Genomic DNA, 20508 nt, shown 5'->3' with positions numbered 1-20508 from the left:
TTTAGTTTTTGTTGTTAGAAAACAGCAGTAATTCTTTGCATTTCTGTGAATGAAAAATTAAAACTTGATCTCTATGTTGATGCTTCAAAGCACATAAAAGCAAAAAAATGTTAAATTAGGCTTTAAAAAACGCTATTCTGGCTCTTTCCGCTTGTTTCTTCATCCGTGTGCCATGTGCCAGGTCACAAGACTCAATCATCGCTTTAGCACGAATTTTTTTTAATTCAAAAATATATATTATATTAGCGCAGTGAACTAAAGAGCCGCACCTTTACATCAAATGAGCCGCATGCGGTTTGCGAGCCGCAGGTTGCCGACCTATGTTCTAGGTTAGAGTTTAAATGATTCGAAATGTACATTTTCGATAATATTTTCAAGAATGATTCAACAGGTCAGCTAACTCGTAAACTCAGTTACAAGAAACAAAACTAGCCATCTAGGGTCATAGAATATGAGTTGTGTAGATGAAATAATCCCCCTTATTCTGCGCCGCGCGTGAGGTGACGATAGTCGAGTCACCCGATTCCAGTAGTCGCTTTAGGTGAGAAACATCTTTAAGACTGAAGTTTTTGAGTTCTTATCCTAATCTATTAGTCACCGTGAGTGACAAATCGTATGCTCTGTCACGTCGGCTTCGGGAATAAGGTGACAAGACTCACGTGACTCCGACTCGACTCGACTATCGTCACCTCACGCGCGGCGCAGAATAAGGGGGAATGTTTCTTTTTTACATATTTTGTGAGCTTAGATACTTATGCTTTAAGTATCTTTAAGCTTGTGATTTAAGACAATAAAAGTTAGCCAGAGAAAATTTGTCAATAATTTATAAAAAAAAGTATAAAAACCATGACTTTGAGTTAAGTTTTTAAATTTAAGTTTTTCAATAGCATCGAAGTGCGTAAGTTGAATAAAGTCTAATCAAATATGTTTTCTGAAGTGCTAAATGAATGATTATATCTAAGCACTTCAAGTTCAATGATTAAGGTGGATATGAGAAGTCAACTAAGCTAAGTTAAGCTCAAGTTTTTCAAATACATCGATCAATTTGCAAAAGTCTTGCTATAGCACCTAGCATTATCCGTTTCGAGATCAGCATCGGGATTAGGATCCATAACAGGGTCAGAATTATTATCAGCGTTAGGATCTGGTTTAAGATCAGATTAAGAAATGGAATCGAAATCAGGATTCGGATCAGAATTAGAATTGGGGGCGAGTCTGGTTCATGGTCAGTATCTAGATCAGAATCAAAATTAGTAGGTATCGGTATCAGAAGCAGGACAGGATCTGGATCGAGGTTAGAATCAGTACCAGATGCAGGATTAAATGCAGGGTCAAGACAGATTAAAATAAGAATTTTAAAAAAGATTAGATCAGGATCGGGATAAGGATAGGATAGAAATCCGAGTCGTTATCAGGATCAGGTTTAGGTACGAGTTTAATTCGAAGATCGGAATCAGGATCTGCATGAGAATCAGGATCATGATCGGAATCAGAATCAAAATCTAGACGGGATTTTAATCAAGTTATATCGGGATAAGTATCCTGATCAGGATCAAGTCTAACATCGGTATCTAAATCAGAATCAAATACAGTCAGGACAAGGACCAGGTACCAGGATCAGTATCAAGAATAAAATCTGTTGAGATCAGGATCAGAATCAGTATCAGGAATAGAATCAACATTACTATCGAGATCAGGATAAGAAGCAGAACCAGAATCGGGGTCAGGATTAGGATTGAAGTCAGACTCAAAATCAGGATTAGTATTAGGATTGGGGTCGATCCAAAGTTAGCTTGAAGATTAGGATCAGGATCGGGCATCAAAATCAGGTTAAGTGTCATAATTGGCTTGAAGGTTAGAATCGGGAACAAGATCATTATCCAATTCTGGTTTTAGATAAGTATCAAATTAAGATTCCAGTCATGATCAGGATTCAGAACTTGGTCTTAATTTTTTTTTGTACTAATATTTTTATTATAGTATATTGTAGATACTATAATTTAAGGTAAAATGAAGTTGAAGAATTTGGGTTTTTTCGATTCGTACCGAAGAGTCTTTTTATATAATTTAATATTCGAAAACAATGCAAAACTTTTTTTGTAAATTGATTTTAAATGTATGGATGGAAATTGATGAAATATTCTGTGAAATTTCCTGGCAAAGTTGTGTCTACATATGCAAACGACGATCTGTGGCTATCTGTCAATAGGTTTTTGAGATATCATCCAATTAAGAAGTGCATCGATTTTGATATTCTATATTTCACACTAAGAACAATCCCTTTTTCAAATCGAACATTTTTTTGGTGACGTTCTCTATTTACTAACTTAAAAAAGATGAACGAAGTTATGATAAGTTTAGCACATTATCCTTCTTCTGTAAGAAATATGAAAACCAGATAGCTGACTTATTATCACTCCTCCACAGTTTTCTCATAATAACGGGACTCAAAATCCTACCAAAACCGGATGCCAACGTTTTGAGATCTATGGCAGTGATTTGGAAGAAAACGGTAAACATTTATAGAAATATTCCTGTATATTTGGTCGTTTTTATTTAAATCATTTTGTACCCCTTACTGATTTGCAGCTTCCACGAACTGCCGCTAAAAAATTCGTTTGCAGTCAACATCGATGTTTTTGTTTCCTAAATTTTACTCCGCTAGCTGTCTAACTATTTAGCGCACGGTTTGACCGCCATATTTTGTTCATTTTACCGGTGGACAACTTTTTAAACTAGTAAAAGTGAAGTATGGCCTGTTTTTATTATTATTATTTTGTTTATTCTTGCAACGTAAGATAACAATCTTTTAATTTGTTACAATTTGGCGTACATATTTCACTTGTATTTCTCCTTCTTAATAACTAATCGTTCCGTCAGATTGTTCTAGTTTTATTTATCTATTTTATTGTTTTACTCCACGAATTCTTCAAGCAACCTCTTCTTAAACTCTGATTTATTATTAATAATTTTTAAATTGTTGGGAAGATTATTCCAATTAACAATGCCTCTGACAAAAAATGTTCTACCATAGTATGATGAACTATGCGAAGGAATCAAGATATTCCCACTACGTGAGTTTCTTAGTGGCGCGAGCAAGGTTTTCAAATAATATGGTTTACCAGTTTTTAAGATTCTATGCATTACTACACAAGAACGATATTTATAAAAGTTTTCAAATGAACAACCGATGAGAAGTTTTTGTAGATGTGACACTCGAGAAAACCGTGATAATTTGAAAACATATCGTACACAGGAATTGAGGGCAACGCGTAATCTGTTTAGAGATCGTTCAGAAGCATTAGAATATAGAAAATCACTATATATAAATAAAGGGAACACGTAAGTCTTGAACAGTTTCAGTTTAGTTTGAACGTCCAGATGATATGTCGTTAAGTTCAACCTTTTTATCGAACCATAAATTTTGCAGCATTGAGCATTTACTTGGCGGTTCCAGGAAAGATCCCGATCAAAAATTATACCGAGGTTTTCAGCATAGTCATCGAACTGAATTACCGTATTGTTGAGAACTAATTGTGGCAAATTTGAGAAAGGTAACTGTCTTCCAAAAAACAGAGCCTTAGTTTTTGAAGGATTTATAGGTAGGAGGTTTGATTCAGACCATTCATTTATTCTTGCGAGATCTTCATTTATTTTTGAATAGAATTCACTGAGATCTACAGCATTTTTCTGACAAAGATATACTTGAACATCATCTGCAAAGAGATGGATTGAGCAGTGTTGTAGGACTGTTGGAAGGTCATTTATAAAAAGTGAGAAAAATAAAGGTCCAAGAATTGATCCTTGAGGAACTCCAGAGCCAATGATTGTAAAATCAGAAAAGCAACCGTTTGAAAAAACTGCTTGAGAACGACCTTGAAGGTACGACTGAACCAATTTTACAGCAGAACCTGAAAAATTATACTTGACAATAAGTTTGTTAATTAATTTGATGTGCGATACACGGTCGAAAGCTTTAGCAAAATCAATCAGCAATAACGTAGCAATTTCTTTTTTATCCAAGGTGAGCGCGATATCATTATGTACCTTCATGAGCGCAGTTTCTGTGCTGTGAGAAGAACGAAATCTGGACTGAAATTCGAAAAGCATATTATTTTGATTTAAGTATTCAGTTATTTGATGTTTTGTTAACTTTTCAAATATTTTTGAAATTGCACTCAATATACTTATTGGTCTGAGGTTTGATAATTCATGGGATTTAGCCTTTTTTGGAATAGGGACAACTTTAGATTTTTTCCATTGAAACGGAAACTTAGATGTTTTAATTATTGAATTATAAATATGGTAATTAAACCTTTCATATTCTTTGCTGATGATTTCAATCATCCTCACTTTTATCCAAATTTTAGCTCACAGGTAGATTCCCTAGGACTCTTAAAACGATTTATAATATTTACTTTTGTCGAATAGTTGATTTCCAGCTATTTTGGGGACTCTTAAAGCTACTTTCATGGATTTTTCACGACCCCTTCCATAAAATTGATTTAATAAACTTATTTATTGAACACTAGTGTAAAAACCACTTGACAGATCGTCACAAAAATTTGCACATCTAAACATTACATGTAGTTTCACTGAAAATGTCATCAATTTTCGTTCATCCATGCACTTAAAAATTATTCACAAAACTAAATGTTGCACTTTTTCGAATACATTCGTTAGTATAAAATCAACGGACCAAATGGTGATCATAATGATTGACCAATAACAAAGAAATCTAACATAAATTTGCACTATTCGAGATGGAAAAAAAACTCAAGAAAAGTCAAAATCAAAGTGCTCAGATAACCTTCGAGAAATTATCACACTCGAACTGTCACGTATAATTTATTTCGTGTTTTATTTGAAAATAAAAACATCGGAATAATTCTCTTTGAAAATAATTTTATTTGTATGACGGCCCTTCCATCATCTTAGATTTACTGAACCCAATTAATATGTTTTATCAAAATGTATTCAAACATTGATGCAGACTTTAAAAAGTTTTTTTTTCGACAATTCCAGGTCAACGATCAAATGACGAGGTAAATGTTGAGGTCTTTCTTTACAAACTTTTTTTTCTGAACAACAAGCAACAAGACAAAGCTTATCAAAAGTTAAACTGGGTCCTCAAACACTGAAGTCTGGCGGTCATAAATTTTAAAAATCATACTGTACACTATGACAGACCTAGCGCGTAAATCATCTGTAAGAGTATTGTTTCACTGCAAACTTCAAAAACATCTGCGCACCTTAATTTTACCATGCTGATCCAGTTTAAATTGGTCTCACTTACCTTATACTTCTCGAACCCCTTGAGGTGAGCCTCGTTAAGATACTTGATGCCAATCATGGTTGTTGTATTGCTTCTGTTTCCTAATTTTTTAGTGTTACTAATGCTGATCCAGCTGTACGTCTGAGTTTGTGGAACAAACCACGTGGTCTTTCCGCGCCCGAAATCACTTTTTTTGATTTTTTTGCTCTTCAATCTTTTCTATCACTAGAAGTACGTGATCTTTAGAAATGACAAAAAATAAGTTCACTTTCTAGCATCAGTTCATCACGTATGTATGCGAACTTCAACAATCACTCAGGCACACTGATTTGGCTTCTCAAATTCACTTGAACTCAACCCGCAACATTGCTGCACACCAAAAATATTTAAAAAAAAAACCCTTGATAATCTTAAAATCAGTGCCATTTCCCACATCCTAATATCACTCTCGGTAGGTGTACTCTGCTCTGAGGAGCTCCATTTTTCGGACACTAGGAGCAGCCGGCTGATGTTATTCAATCGCGGCACCGTGCTTCATTGATAAGGAAACAACCCACATCACCTCGTACGATGCAAGTACAATTCCAAGTCGTTGACGACGGTTTAATTCAATGGACGGTTATACAGAAACGGGACTGGAAGTGATTCTCAACTAGTGTTTGGCACATTAGAGTTTTACTTGCTATACCCAGATAGATCTTAACAATATTATCGAGGAAGTTAAATATGTTTAAGATTAAGATTTTGTGGCTTTTTGCGTTACATTACATCACCTTGTTCATTCAGGCACATCATGAATATTTCCACGAAAAAAAACCCTTCTTCCATCATTACTCGACGGCCTCAACCGTAAGTGAAGATTTTTTTAAATTTAGGGCATTTCTAAATATTCACACATTGAATTAGTTATGTAGCAACTTTCATAAGAAACGTTATGATTATTTAGAAATTTCCTTAAGAAAGACGAGAAATTATGTAGATTTTTCGGTAGTTATTGTCTTAGGGATTAGTCAAGATGCATCACAAATAAAACTGTCAGCTACGTTGTAAAACTATAGAATTCGCCTACATTCATCTTATAAAGACTCAACTGAGAAAGAAAAGCCCTTCTTCACAGCAACAATTCCGTCATCAAACCACAAGAAACATTGCCCAAATCAAAACTCTTCAGCAGGGTTGACATTACCAATTTGTTATAGATTTGGACTTCAAAAGTTTGAGGGTTCACTCGAATTTTATGACCAAGTAAACATTTTCCGTCAAATTCCGCTAAAGTTTGCATATTCAGATTTTGGCACGGTTCGATTTTGACAACACAAAGTGCTAAGGTGTGTTGGCAAAATCGAAAAGGGCCTGTTTTTCTGAAGTCTGTGCCCAGGGCTGGAAAACAGAAAAAAATCGCTCAAATGTCAAATTGATCTGATTCAATCACAAACCAGTGAGTAGATAACAAATTTTGTTTCTTGAAAATGATCATTGGATAAACTTTTTTAAGTCTTTAAGAAAGATTTTTTTATTGAGCAGGTTTGCAAATTTCATCAAACTGATGCCTGATACATAAAACAATAGTTTTGTTGATATTGTTTGGTTCCAGCATGGATTTTTATCCTAAACGATTACAATTTTTTTCAACAACTGCTCAGTTTTTTGTCTAAAAGTGAAAAAAATGCTGCAGCGATTTTCTATTTGCCTCACCCAGGTCTGTATATGTAGGCTCACCAGACGTCCTACTTTGATAGGACATGTCCTACTTTTTCGAACCTTGTCCTACAGTCCTACTTTGGAGCCAAAATGTCCTACTTTTATACGGTTAGGTCAAGGTTGCCAGAATTTTTCAGCACCTACACGGACCGGATAAATCCTGGCAATTTTATCTAAAAACTTGGCAAAATCCGGGCATTTGTTTCGAAATTATCGGTAAGAAATCCGGGCAATATCCGGGCTAATTGTTCAAAACTAAGGAATAACTCCACAAAAATCAATTTAAAAAACCTTGAAATAATTTTTTTTCATCAAAACTCATCAGTTTATTTAATATCGTATTTTAAGCTTCTAAAACATCTTTCAAAAATATTTTTATAAAAATTGCTCAGAAAATTTCGCTTTGGACGCATAAAATAAAAACAAATGTGCAAGCAATAGGTTTTTTTATGTTTGATTTGGCAAATAAAGTGAATAAATCCGGGCAATATTTAGGCTGTTTTCAATGAAATCCGGGCAACCGGGCCGGACCGGATTTTTCCCAAATTTTGTATTAAGTATCCGGGCAAAGCCGGATAAAACCGGGCAATCTGGCAACCTTCCGTTAGGACCATTATCTTGATTATCGATTTTTTGTACTTTGTGTTTTATTTTATTTCAATCCATTTTTCACGAAATCCTTATTAACGCTTTTCAATTTCAATGTAAAACTATAATATTTCATCCAAAGTGAGGTATTTTTCTTTTACCGTGTCATAAAAACCCTCGTTTGGCGAAATGCATTTTCAGCTTAACTCAACAGCAGATTTCATGTTTAGTCCAAATAAGAAACCAACCATGTAAGTTAAATTTTTATACATCCGCTTTCACATTCCAATATTTTCATCAAATACAGCCATGTTTGAAGGCAGTTCATCATTTTGCAAAGTTTTTTTTAATTACTGAACAATATTTCGTTTTCCATGTTGGATTGAAAAATAAACATCATTTTCCTAGCTGAAGCGATGAACTAAATTTCTGTTACTTGACATCAGAATTTCGAAATTACGTTCGTGTTCAGAGTTCCATTCCTATTTGTTGAAAAATGAAGAGTTGCTAGAAAAAATTGGCTCTTCAGAAAAAAATTAACTTCCATTTTTGTATAAAAATAAATAATAACGATGAAATATTGAGTTTAACAAACAGAATTACATAAAAATGTGAAAAAAAAACGTTTTTGATCTCAATTTGTTGTGATATCATCTTTTCTTATTAAAAATTTGTGTAAAAAATTTTTCAATGAAAATCACAAAATAAAGCGTCGTACTTTTCGTGCTACATAGCAAAAATTATTTCCTGTAAAATTACGCAAATGTCCTGTAATAAAAAGGAGCAGGACATTTACAATAATTTTACAATTCGAAAACATGATTACGTGACATTTAATTTTTAGTGTACAATTTTTTTACAGGACATTTGCTGTAATAATAAATGAATTTTCGTTAACTTTCAAGGAAAACAATTTAAAATTACAGGTTTGGTTAATTACAGGTGATTTATTTTAACGGTTGCAGTTTTCACGTAATAGTCAAATTTTTTTTCTGTGTACTTCAGATTGAAAAACGTCCTATTTTTTCACAGTATTCTGAGCAAAATGCCCTACTTTCAGATTTTTTTTTCTGGTGAGCCTATGTATATGAGACAGCTGCAAGCATTGTATTGAAACTTCAGATTTTTACTTCAGAAACTTCAGATTTAACATAACTTTACATAACTTTACATACATAACTTTTTACTGCCGAAAGAAGCATTCAAACGTGTTGCGTTAATTTAGGAATCAACCAAATCATTTAAAATTTTACACTGATGCTTTTTTAACCAAAAGTAAAAAGATATGTAAGCAAACAGGTTTTATACTGTTTACCGGAATTTCATTTACCGGAAGTACCATCTACTTATCAAAAATTCTATTTATCCGAATTTGATTAACCGGTCTATACCATTTACCGGACTATATCGTTTAACTGAACTATACCACTTGCCGGAAAACCATTTACCGGACTATACCATTTACCGGATTTTGTTTAATACACTGCCGGCCAAAAGTTTGGGATCACCCGCTAAAAAACATGCAAATATTGTTCGTTCATATCTCAGCCGTCTTAGGACATATTGCAAATCTTCTTATCTCATTTGAAAGATAATAAGCAATAGCTATTTCGGAGGTATTTTGCTCATGAATAATGTTTTAGTTTTGCATCTAAAACTTAACATAAAGTTAGGACATTTTCAAAAAATCGCACTCAACATTCAAAGCCGATCATCTCGGGATAGGGTGGACAAAATTTCAAAATTTGAGTTGCATTAGAATCCGTATTCTATACTTCTCAAAACACAATAAAAAAATTTTGTGCAAAATTTAAGAACGTAAATAGACACTTAAGTTATCGTCCAAAAGTTTGGGATCACCTCTCAGTAGGCCAACAGTTTGGGATCATTCTTTTAAAAACTAACAACGTATTTCAGATCTGAAGGGTGCATTTGAAAGCTTAGCAATTGTTGTTTTTCCATAAATTCATTAAAAAATTATATTTTAAATCCATAACCATAAAAAATTCAGAATCATAAGTTCGAATTTTCAAAAAAAAAAAAACAATTAATTTCAGGTAAATTTTTTATGATTATCACTTTAAAGTATAATTTTTGTATGAATTTATAAAAAAAATAACAATTCCTAAGCTTTCAAATGCACCCTTCAGATCTGAAATACGATGTTAGATGAGAAAGATATGAATGAGATAATTTTGCATGTTTTTAAAAGAATGATCCCAAACTTTTGGTCGATACACCATACTGAGTGGTGATCCCAAACTTTTGGACGATAACTTAAGTGTCTATTTTATTAATTAAAAGTACATTCTTAAATTTTTGCACAAAATTTTTTTATTGTGTTTTGAGAAGTATAGAATACGGATTCTAATGCAACTCAGATTTTGAAATTTGATCCACCCTATCCCGAGATGATCGGCCTTGAATATTGAGTGCGATTTTTTGAAAATGTCCTAATTTTAGGTTAAGTTTGCGGTGCAAAACTAAAACATTATTTATGGTCAAAATACCTCCAAAATAGCTATTGCTCATTATCTTTCAAATGAGATCAGAAGATTTGCAATATGTCCTAAGACGGCTTAGATATGAACGATCAAAATTTGCATGTTTTTGAGCGGGTGATCCCAAACTTTTGGCCGGCAGTGTATGTGTAGATTTGGGTTGTATGCCATTCCCCCGAAAACAATTCTCTAGAATGAAAAATCCCCACAATTTCAATCGCCAGAAAGAACTATTTCCTATTTTTCCCCAGACGAACCATTACCCAGAAAAAATTTAGCCAGAATGAACAATTCCCTTGAAACTTTTTTGCAAGAAAGGCCAATTCCCCAAAAAAAAATGAAAATATTTATGAAAAAAATGGATTTGTTTCCAATACTATGCAATATTTTATAGCCTTCGGTGTTGTTTGTCAGCATAACATCAAAAAATCTCTTCCTTCGAATAATCCAATTAGGAATATTCAGTCCCTGACTTTCTCTTTTCATTACCTAGTTGAAAGAAAATATATGAGAAAATGTATTATTATTAAGTACGTGATACCTAAGCTTTCTATAAATTTTTCTGAGCGTATCCCTGTCGTGCAGCAAAAACCAATATAAAAATTTCAATAACAGAACCGGGCAATACCCGAGCAAATTTGACAAAAATCCAGGCTTTTCTCATGAAAATTCAAGAGAAAAGGTGAAAAATGAACACATGGAATTTTTTTTGAGTCACATCAACAGTGTTCAATTCAAATTTTACATTTTCAAAAAATGATTACACGTCTATTTTGATGAAACAAGCTCAAAAAATTATACAAAATGTTAAAAAAGGTAGCTATGGTTTAGATATTGCTTAGATTTTTGATAAACAACCCCCGGGATTTTTTTTCTCGATTTTTTGGGAACTGGGCCTGACAGGGTTTTTTTTTCTTTGAAAAATCAGGCAATCTGGAATGCTTAGTCATACTTATTACTCCCAACAAATTGGCAGTATTTGAATGCCTTTGAATAACTCTGTTTTTTTTTTTAAATAAAGTTTTCCTTACTCTTTTTAAATTTTTTTATTGTACTCTTTTTAGTACTGCTGCGGGATATGGTAGCCCTAGTTTAGCAGGAAATTGAATTAAGTAAACTAAGAACTGCAACTAAGAAAGTAAGAATGTTTTGGCCAAATTTTGCCATCAGTCGTTAGTGTATCAAAAGTACTACAATTCTTCTGAATATTTCGATTTGATTTTTCGTATTCCACAAAATATCCTTATGTGACAAAAGATACAGATATTTGAAAATTTTGATAGCAAATGCGCACTGTAATCTGTCCAGTACGAAGATCTCAGAATTCTTTGATTTTGAAGAAAAAATAAAATTCTACAAACTAAAACTAGACACTTCATATAATTCAACAAGGTCAAGTTAGTGAGGTTAGGATCAGTGGTTGGCAAGTTATAGCTGTTTGAATTTTTAGGACCGACTATTTCTGGACCTTAATACCTCAAGTGTTAACCAAAGGGCACGGAGAGGCAGACTGGGCGCTAATAGCCTATCTGTACACTTCTTCTCTTGCTTGCTTTCAGTTTTGACAAAGTATATACTCAGATCTAGACCTGATTGAGGGAAATTTATGTTCGGCGTGTTATTTTGATCGTCTTTAGCAACGGAGGAGAAGTTATATTCTCATTAGAGCTTGAATAATAACACTAGTTTACAGCATTTTTGAACTCAGTAAACTGAAGGTCATTTCATTTCCAATGTAAAATCGGGCGCTGAATCCGAAAATGAAGTGCAAAAAAATCTCAGTAGAACCGATTTTGAGTTATGCTCCAAATATGAAATTTCGAAAAAATTAAAAAAGTTCTTGTACTTAGATGAAAATATCTCGGACGGCATAACAGTAATTTGAAATCCCTCTTTTGCATATTGAAGGTGAATAAGTTTTCTATCGATCATCTGAACACTGTTTTTGCGTTTGACCAACAGTTTTGTTGATATTAATGACTTTATGAGAAAAAAAATTATAAAAAACGCATTTTTTTAGAGAAAATTTGGTTTCAACGAAAGTTTTAGACTCGATAGTAGCACTTAAAAAATCTGATTTTCTTTTGCGCTTGAATGTTAATTTAAAACAAAGATTTCAAGTGGTTATTTATCAAAATCGGTTGAAAATTGAAGAAGTTATGGCTACTTTACCATAACTGAAATTTTTGGAGTTTTTAATAATTTAACGAACCGCAATACACTTATCATAGTATAGGAAGAATGAAACATGATAAATCTCACTCGCTCTTAGTCAAAATTATTTATTAGCTTACCAGAAGGTCATATGCCAAGTTTCTGGAAGATCTAACCATAGGGAGGGGTTGCTTAAGTCTCAAACATGAATAAAATTTTGAGGTATTTTGCCCGGAAGGAACGAAAAATACTGGTGTTTTATCAATAACTTTTTTCATCACTAGCTGATTGTTTTTTTATGGTTGATTTTCTTAAAGCCTAAGTTGAGTCAAATATTTCACCCGAAGACTGTAACTCGATTGGATTTGAAACAGAAAAGTTATTACGGTTCAAAGATTGTATTTTGGTCGAAAATTGTCGTATAAAACGCAATGCGTAAAAAGTACTCACTGCGTGTTGGACAAAATTTGCGGCCTTTGAACCGCAATAACTTTTCTGTTTCAAATCCAATCGACTTACAGTCTTCGGGTGAAATATTTGTCTCAACTTAGGCTTTAAGAAAATCAACCATAAAAAACAATCAACTAGTGATGAAAAAAGTTATTTATGAAACACCAGTATTTTTCGTTCCTTCCGATCAAAATACCTCAAAATTTTATTCACGTTTGAGACTTAAGCAACCCCTCCCAGATCTTCCAGAAACTTGGCATGCGACCTTCTGGTAAGCTAATAAATAATTTTGACTTGGAGCGAGTGAGATTTATCATGTTTCATTCTTCCTATACTATGATAAGTGTACTGCGGTTCGTTAAATTATTAAAAACTCCAAAAATTTCAGTTATGGTAAAGTAGCCATAACTTGTTCATTTTTCAACCGATTTTGATAAATAACCACTTGAAATCTTTGTTTTAAATTAAAATTTAAGCGCAAAAGAAAATCAGATTTTTTTTATGCTGCCATCGAGTCTAAAACTTTTGTTGAAACAAAATTTTCTCTAAAAAAAATGCGTTTTTTATAATTTTTTTTCTCATAAAGTCATTAATATCAACAAAACTGTTGGTCAAACGCAAAAACAGTGTTCAGATGATCGATAGAAAACTTATTCACCTTCAATATGCAAAAGAGGGATTTCAATTTAGGGGGAAGTGTTCCTAAATGCGCATGTTAGGTAATATGCGCATACAGCCGATTGGCGATATGGCTGGAGATTCAACGTATCTAATCAGTGCAGTTTGAGGGTAAAACGCTATTGAAACATGGCATGAAGAAATTTGATTGTTATATAAAGGCAAAAAAAATTAAAAATTCAAACAAGATTTTTGTGAGTTTTGTTATAATATATTGAACTTTAGTTATCGTGCGTACAGTTTCTGTGAACAAAAATTTTAATGGGTTCTCTTTCTTATTCATCTGGAAATCGGGAATTCAACCAATTGAAGCTTTTGGCAAGATTGTAAATGATCAGATATTGGAATAAGAGACAGGTTCTGAATGCCCATATCAAGGCAGGTTAAATGCCTATATCAAGAAAAATAGATAAGTCTTATAAATTTTTTACTTTTTATCATTGAAACATTAAATCTACACTCAAATCACGATCTTACAGCGAAAAAGGAAGAACTTCATACTGATCCGATAAAAATACGATATGATGAAAATATTACCATGAAATATGGCCATATGGCATACCTAACTATGTTTTATGCAAAAGAACTAGTGATGTAAAAAGTTTCACCAAAATTTCAGCCTAGACGTATGCTTAACATCCGTTTCTACCATTTTCAATTAAAGAATATCAAAATATTGCAACTGTTAATGAAATATAGCTAAAAACATAAATATGCGCATTTAGCCCGCCAGTTTCAAAAATCGGCTATTTTGACTTCTTTTATTATAAAATTATTTTCACAAAAACTGTAAGAGATTTTCACATAAAAATTGCTCTAACGTATATAAAACAGATGTCCGCTCATGTTTATATAGTTTTCAGACTCCTATCTATTGAAATATGGGAGAAAATGAGCGCTTTCCTTAATATGCGCATATAGCCCGCCTCTCCCCTACTGTTATGCCGTCCGAGATATTTTCATCTCAGTACAAGAACTTTTTAATTTTTTCGAAATTTCATATTTGGAGCATAACTCAAAATCGGTTCTACTGAGATTTTTTTGAATTTCATTTTCGGATTCAGCGCCCGATTTTACATCAAAAATGTTGGTCAGTTAACCAAGTTCACGATTTTTTTTAAAATTTTGTTAACTAGTGTAATTAATTCATTCGAACTGAGAATTTTCTTGGTATCTTCCGAAAACTCGGTAATATGTAAATGTAAAACCGTTCGATATCAGTACTGAAATGCATTTTATTTTAGAACCACACTCATGGCGACCCTAATACGTCACACATCAGTACGAACGTCTGTATGGAATGTGTTTTAATTGCCGTAATTAATCGTACGTTATGTATGTATGTATGTTGGTAATCCACCATGGGTGCACGGATTCACCGCAGTTTCTGCCAAAGTATGAGTTCACATGCATTCCTTAGATTATTAGGTTCGACAAATCTCCAATGCAGTGCGCCACCATACCCGGACCCCATGGCTTCGTATGAACTGTTATGTGGTGAATGTATTGCGTGTGTTGATGTAGGTATATTTTGGAAGAACGAATCAACCAGGTGGGCTAGTTTACTTACAGGTATTCCGGCATCACTGTATATACCTGGCCAGCTGGCAACTGATTGAACATTCCAATTATATAGTCAGTTATATAATGAAACACATCTTACCTGTCGGCCCGCTTATGGGATTCGAACCCAAAAGTTTTTCTTGCCGATACCGGGAATCGAACCCAGTACGCCTGGCGTACCAATACCAGACTCGCGCCAGCCTATCCACTAGACCACATCGGCGCTCGTAATTAATCGTACGTTATGTTTATCAAAAATTAATCCCTGCTGATAGCTGTTTTACTTCCCGATAAAAAAAAAACAACTTATCAGTTTCACCAGAAAAATGTAGGGTTCATGTAAAATAAAATCTAAATTTAAAAATTTGATCTATTCGTGGGCTTTTAAAACCACTTCAATTATCTGCAGATAATCCTTAGATACACACAATATTAAAGTGTTCCAGTACTCATCACGTTGTACTGCTCTGTATCGAACGGATTGATAGAGGCTAAATTGTGGCTGTAAGCTTCAAAATCAAGCATTTGACTTTTAAAAATGTATATAGGTACACATAACGAATTCTCAATCAGATTCAGATAAGACGACACATGTTTCCCAAAGTTAAGATAGATTACACCAATCGGGCATCATTCGTAAAAACGTGTTGTTTAGCTTGAACATGAATTTACAAAGCCAAGTGTTTGAACTTGTTGTGCTATATTCAATTATTTTCAAAATATTTAAATTAAATTTGATATATTTTATTCGAATAGTTTAACAAAATAAAAAAATTGAATCTCCAACTGACGACGTCAAACAATTATTTCCAGCAAACACTTGGTCAATGAGGTAGATGTAATTGCGCGTGTTATAAGCTCCGAATCCGACCAGCTAGCGCTTTGCGCCCTATCCACTCCCAGCCCAACCAGATTATTGTTCGAATATTGATAACAACATCGTTTCGCCGTACGTTTTGTAGCGAGTCCGCTGCGATTAGCTATAATCACTGAATGAGTTCTATACACACTGGTCCATGCGAATGATTAGCGACCGGCCCGGCGAGATTGATTGTTTCACAACACTTTATTTGGGGTGATTGTATTTGCAAGGTCGTAAGTTTGAATTATTAAAAAAAAACAAATGTGAAGAATATTACGTCAAACAAGAAATTCCTCTAGATACATATTCGACTTATTATTCGATTCAACGACTTTTTAGTAAATTGCGAGGGGTCACGCTTTTTTCTGAAATAATTGGAAATGTGGGGTGCCGTCGTTCTAAAGTACGAAAGTTCATTGAGAATTAAACTCTCTAATCAGTGCTGGATTTAGGCGTTTTTACGAAAATTCCCAAAATTTTTGAAGTAAACTCTTTGATTTACAGTATTGGACAAAGCTAGTGCAGTTTTTCACACTTCGACTAAATTGTTAACCTAAACATTTTTATACAATCGTTTATATAAAATACAGTTAAGATGAACTTAAAATACTTTGGAAAAAACTGATTTTGAATCTATTTATTATCAATTATATTATCAATTATTCAAGGAAAAATCTAAAGGATTCAGATTCTGCCCAGATATTGTACTTTCAGCATTCAAAATTAAAAAAAAATGATTCCACAATTTTTGAAAATTAAACAGATAACATTACTATTTCTGACACTCCAAAAAATTTTTTTAAGTTTTTGATAACAAAGCTTTTAAATTCGTTAACAACTTTGTTGAAGATTGCAACACATTTTAACTTATGCTTTAAAATTATCTAAGATTAATTAAGGTTTCAACCTTCTAGCAAATTTCGTCAAGACTCTCATGTTTTGCAGAACGAAGTAAAATAAACAAAAATTACTCGCTGTCTTTGGAAAAAAGATCATTGATTTAAAACCTTTACTTCTAAAATATCTGCAATACCAATTCTAAAATCTTTCCAAAAATGTTAAAATTTTCATGAATGATTTTTACCCTATTAAGAAGGACTGTAGTTATTAGAAAAAAATGCAACAATTTCTTTTATGAATAACTTTTGAATTCATGGACGGAGATTGATAAAATTTTCAGTGATACTACACAGTTAAGGTGCATTTACAGTTCTTTCGAACGTGAAAATGAAAAAACTTATATTCTTCAAAAACTCGACTATGCTGCATTTCATGGCTGCGAAACTAGGTGGAATAGATGCGGAATGGTTGAACGATTATTTTTGAACTGATTTCCTTGTTCAAAGCCCTTTAACATTAATTTTATTTCAATTCCCCCGATTTTCACTGCGGAATATTTTTTCCGCGTTCACTGACATTCCGCTCGAAGTGTAAACGCACTGAGCGAACGTGAAAACGGAAAACGAACAAGAGTGGTGAATATAAACTCCGCGTTCATTTTCACGTCCGAATGGACATGTGCATTCTGAAAAAAATTTCACCGATGAGGGAAAAATTTTTGCTTCATAAAAAATTAGTTTTTTAATTTGTAAGCACATTTGAAGGCAATTAAACACGCAGCGAAAAGTAGTACCATTGAGATAAAAAAAAATACATCTTTGTTTCAAAAACCTTGTGTACATTGAAACAAAATCAATTTCCTTTGATTCAGGTAAATTATGTATTGAACCGAATTAATTTTTAATTAAAACAATGTACCAAATCTTTAAATTAAAATATTTAATTTGAATTCAAAGAAGAAAAATTTCGACTCAGAATCAATGTGATAATTCTTTGATATAGATTAATTTTCCTTTGAAACAAAGTATTTTTTGTTCTCGTGAAGTCTTAGATGTTATTCTTGTTCCTTTTCTTATACGTTTTAAATTGTTTACAAAAATGTTGTTTTGTGGCGAACTGTTTTAAAATCGGTCTTTTGGAGTGTATATGGTCAGCTGCGGCTGCCACGATCAAAACATCCGCATTAGATTCTGTTTGGCGAACGGGGGCCTGTCCTCCACGATGGACGCGGAACACAAACCAAACATGAGAAAACAACCCGTCAGAACCGAACCACCCATGAACCGTCATGCAGCACCGGAAGGCTAAGATGGGGCGATCCAGCGTTGAAAACTTTCGACAGCTTTGAGGAGACAAACGATACGTGGGTCTTTCAATATTAATTAACTTTCAAATAAACCGTCAACGTAACAATTTTTCAGGGCAACCAATTTGAAGAGGAAAATGAACTGACTGTCCCGGTGCTCCGACTGAGTGGTTGCAATCAGTTCCGATCCGGTCGAAGGAGACTCAAGGTCTGGTGCGAAACCATTCATCAGTTGTTCAAATGGAACTGTACGCCAACGAACAGTGATATAAGGTAATAATTGAAATGTAAAACATATAACATAAATAGTTCAATAAAATGGAAAACATTAAGAATTTGTTTTAATTTTCTAACGAAAGAAATCGGGAAGTACTAGAGTTTTTAGGACCACGTTATAATGGAATCAAAGAAAGAATCCTTTCAAATAAAAATCAAAACGACTTAAAAGTGAAGGAAAATTTCATTAAATCAAACGAAAAACGACTTAGTTTCGAAGAATTTCGTCTTTTGAATCAAAGAAAATTATTCATGTCAAAAAACACATTACTTTGAAGCGAAGGAAAATGTATTTGAATCAAAGTATTTTTTATTTATCCCAAAATCAAAGGAAAAAATCCTTTGTTTTCGTGACACTTTCCTTTGAAATAAAAAACCATTTCGCTGCGTGAAGGCTTAAAATACTACGAGCTTGAAATGAAATGCATACGATATTTTTTTTTTTAACTTTAAAACCCGCTTGGGCATCATTTAATTGCACCTGTTGGAAGAGTTTCTCGACGAATAAATGTACCTGTTGGAAGAGCTTCTCAAAGAATAAATGTAAATGAAGATCATGGAATGGCCAGATTCCATTGAAATAAAAAAAAAATAGGTTCCGCTTTGTTCAAATGTGTGTTTCAGAAAAGGTATGGAAATAATTATAAAAATTTATGAAATCATTAAAAAATAATGTGTTTTAAGGAGAACTGAAAAGCAGAAAAATTAACAAACAAAAGAGTACTGATGCCTTTTAATTAAATAAAAACCTTTTCAATTGTTTCACTAATTAAAAGTAATTTTGAAATTTTTGTTTGTCAATTTTTAATCAAGAACAAAAAATGGCTATCTTGTAGAAGTTATATTCATAACGTCCTTTCAATAAGTTTTTCAAAAGAAACGAATCGCTAAAGCTCGTTACTCCATGATCGATAAATACGTTTTGGGAGTTCTTTAAATTCGTAAAATTTAATTTAAATTCATTGTATTCAAAGATAAGAACTTTGGCATTATTTGATTAAATCAATCGTTTTCAAAGCTGAATATGTTTTGAAGAAGAACAATATGTTTTTTTGATAAATTTGAATTTAAAGTTGATTTGAAGATGTCGACTGTATGATTTTAATGTGAATAATTTTCGGCAAAGCAGTCCAAATTTTATTTAACAAACGAGGTTTATTTTTACACCGACGTTTCGATATCGTATGATATCATCTTCAGGGATTCTAAAATGTGTTTTGAATTACAAATTTGTGTGTGATGTGTGATCTTATGTCTTATTCTACTTACAAAAATGCATCGTTGTTTCAGCTTTTGTAAAAGCGTACTGTTTAGATTTCTTCGTCACTTTAGTTTCACTGTAAGTAATATCGTTAAAACTAAGAAAAGGTGTCATGAGATTTGAATTTGAATTTGAATTCTCACCAGAAATATAATTTTGTAGGGGTAAATTTATGCGGTAGAGTTTTGTATAAATGTTGTTTCGACGGTACTATGATTATTGTTGGTTTTCTGAGTAGTTTTCTTATAGTTGGACTTCTGAAGAATATCCAAGATTGAAGCAAAGATTGCATTCAAGTTTTTGACGTCTGTTCTCTGGTTAACAGTGTGTGGTGTGTTGAAAACGTGTGTGGTGTATCGAAACGTCGGTGTAAAAATAAACCTCGTTTGTTAAATAAAATTTGGACTGCTTTGCCGAAAATTATTCACTTTGAATTTAAATTTGAGCATTGGTTCGACAAGTATCGATCAAAACATTGGTTGAATGATCTGTCATTTTCCGATCGAAACCAATTTCTACCCGCAGTTGAACAAACCTCTTACTAATTTTGAATATTTGACCGTTTGACATTTCACTGCGGAATATTTTTTCACTGTGGTGAGTTCACGTTCACGTTCGAGTTCGAGTTCACAAGAACTGTAAACCGGGCTTTATGAAATGTTTACATGTGCGAAATTCTTTGGTGATCTGTCGAGTGAATCTTGAGGTAGGGTCTAATGAAAAAGTTCATTGACCAATATTTCCCGGCAACATATTTGTATATTTGCAACATTTTTGTATAAGATAAAATAAGAGATCCACCAGGTGCCCGCTAGAAAACTCGTTTCGATTTCCTTCACAAATGTTTTTTAAAAATTTCACCCTGCTAAGGGGACTACCACCATGCGCATGATTTGACCACCGTATTTAGATAATCTTAGCAGAGGGACATATTTTTAATCATTAAGATAAGATGTTTGGTCTGTTTTTTGTCTGCTGTGCAAATCAGACAGTTAAATTCACTTTGTTAACCACTTCTCCAATCAAAAAGTTTAGATTGCGCTTAAACTTTTA

At 33.1% G+C, this 20508-nt stretch overlaps 2 protein-coding genes across 4 annotated transcripts in view; one reads left to right on the top strand and one right to left on the bottom strand.

Annotated features, from left to right (window-relative positions):
- The window catches only part of LOC129744232 (ethanolaminephosphotransferase 1), a 32710-nt gene extending 26638 nt beyond the window's left edge, over nucleotides 1-6072 (bottom strand). The window contains exon 1 of one of the 3 annotated variants that reach the window (XM_055736651.1): nucleotides 5297-6072. In XM_055736651.1, coding sequence (XP_055592626.1) covers nucleotides 5297-5353 — 57 coding nt within the window. In that variant the 5' untranslated portion in view covers nucleotides 5354-6072. The remainder of the gene's footprint in view (nucleotides 1-5296) is intronic. The other 2 variants (XM_055736652.1, XM_055736653.1) reach the window with 2 other exon arrangements.
- Nucleotides 6073-7066: 994 nt separating this feature from the next.
- The window catches only part of LOC129742211 (cullin-associated NEDD8-dissociated protein 1-like), a 16900-nt gene continuing 3458 nt past the window's right edge, over nucleotides 7067-20508 (top strand). The window contains exon 1 of the mRNA XM_055734083.1: nucleotides 7067-7084. Coding sequence (XP_055590058.1) covers nucleotides 7067-7084 — 18 coding nt within the window. The remainder of the gene's footprint in view (nucleotides 7085-20508) is intronic.

The sequence above is a fragment of the Uranotaenia lowii genome, chromosome 2 (assembly GCF_029784155.1).
Source record: "Uranotaenia lowii strain MFRU-FL chromosome 2, ASM2978415v1, whole genome shotgun sequence".
NCBI lineage: Eukaryota > Metazoa > Arthropoda > Insecta > Diptera > Culicidae > Uranotaenia > Uranotaenia lowii.
Note: the sequence above shows the minus strand (reverse complement) of the source record. Positions and strands in the feature narration are given on the sequence as shown.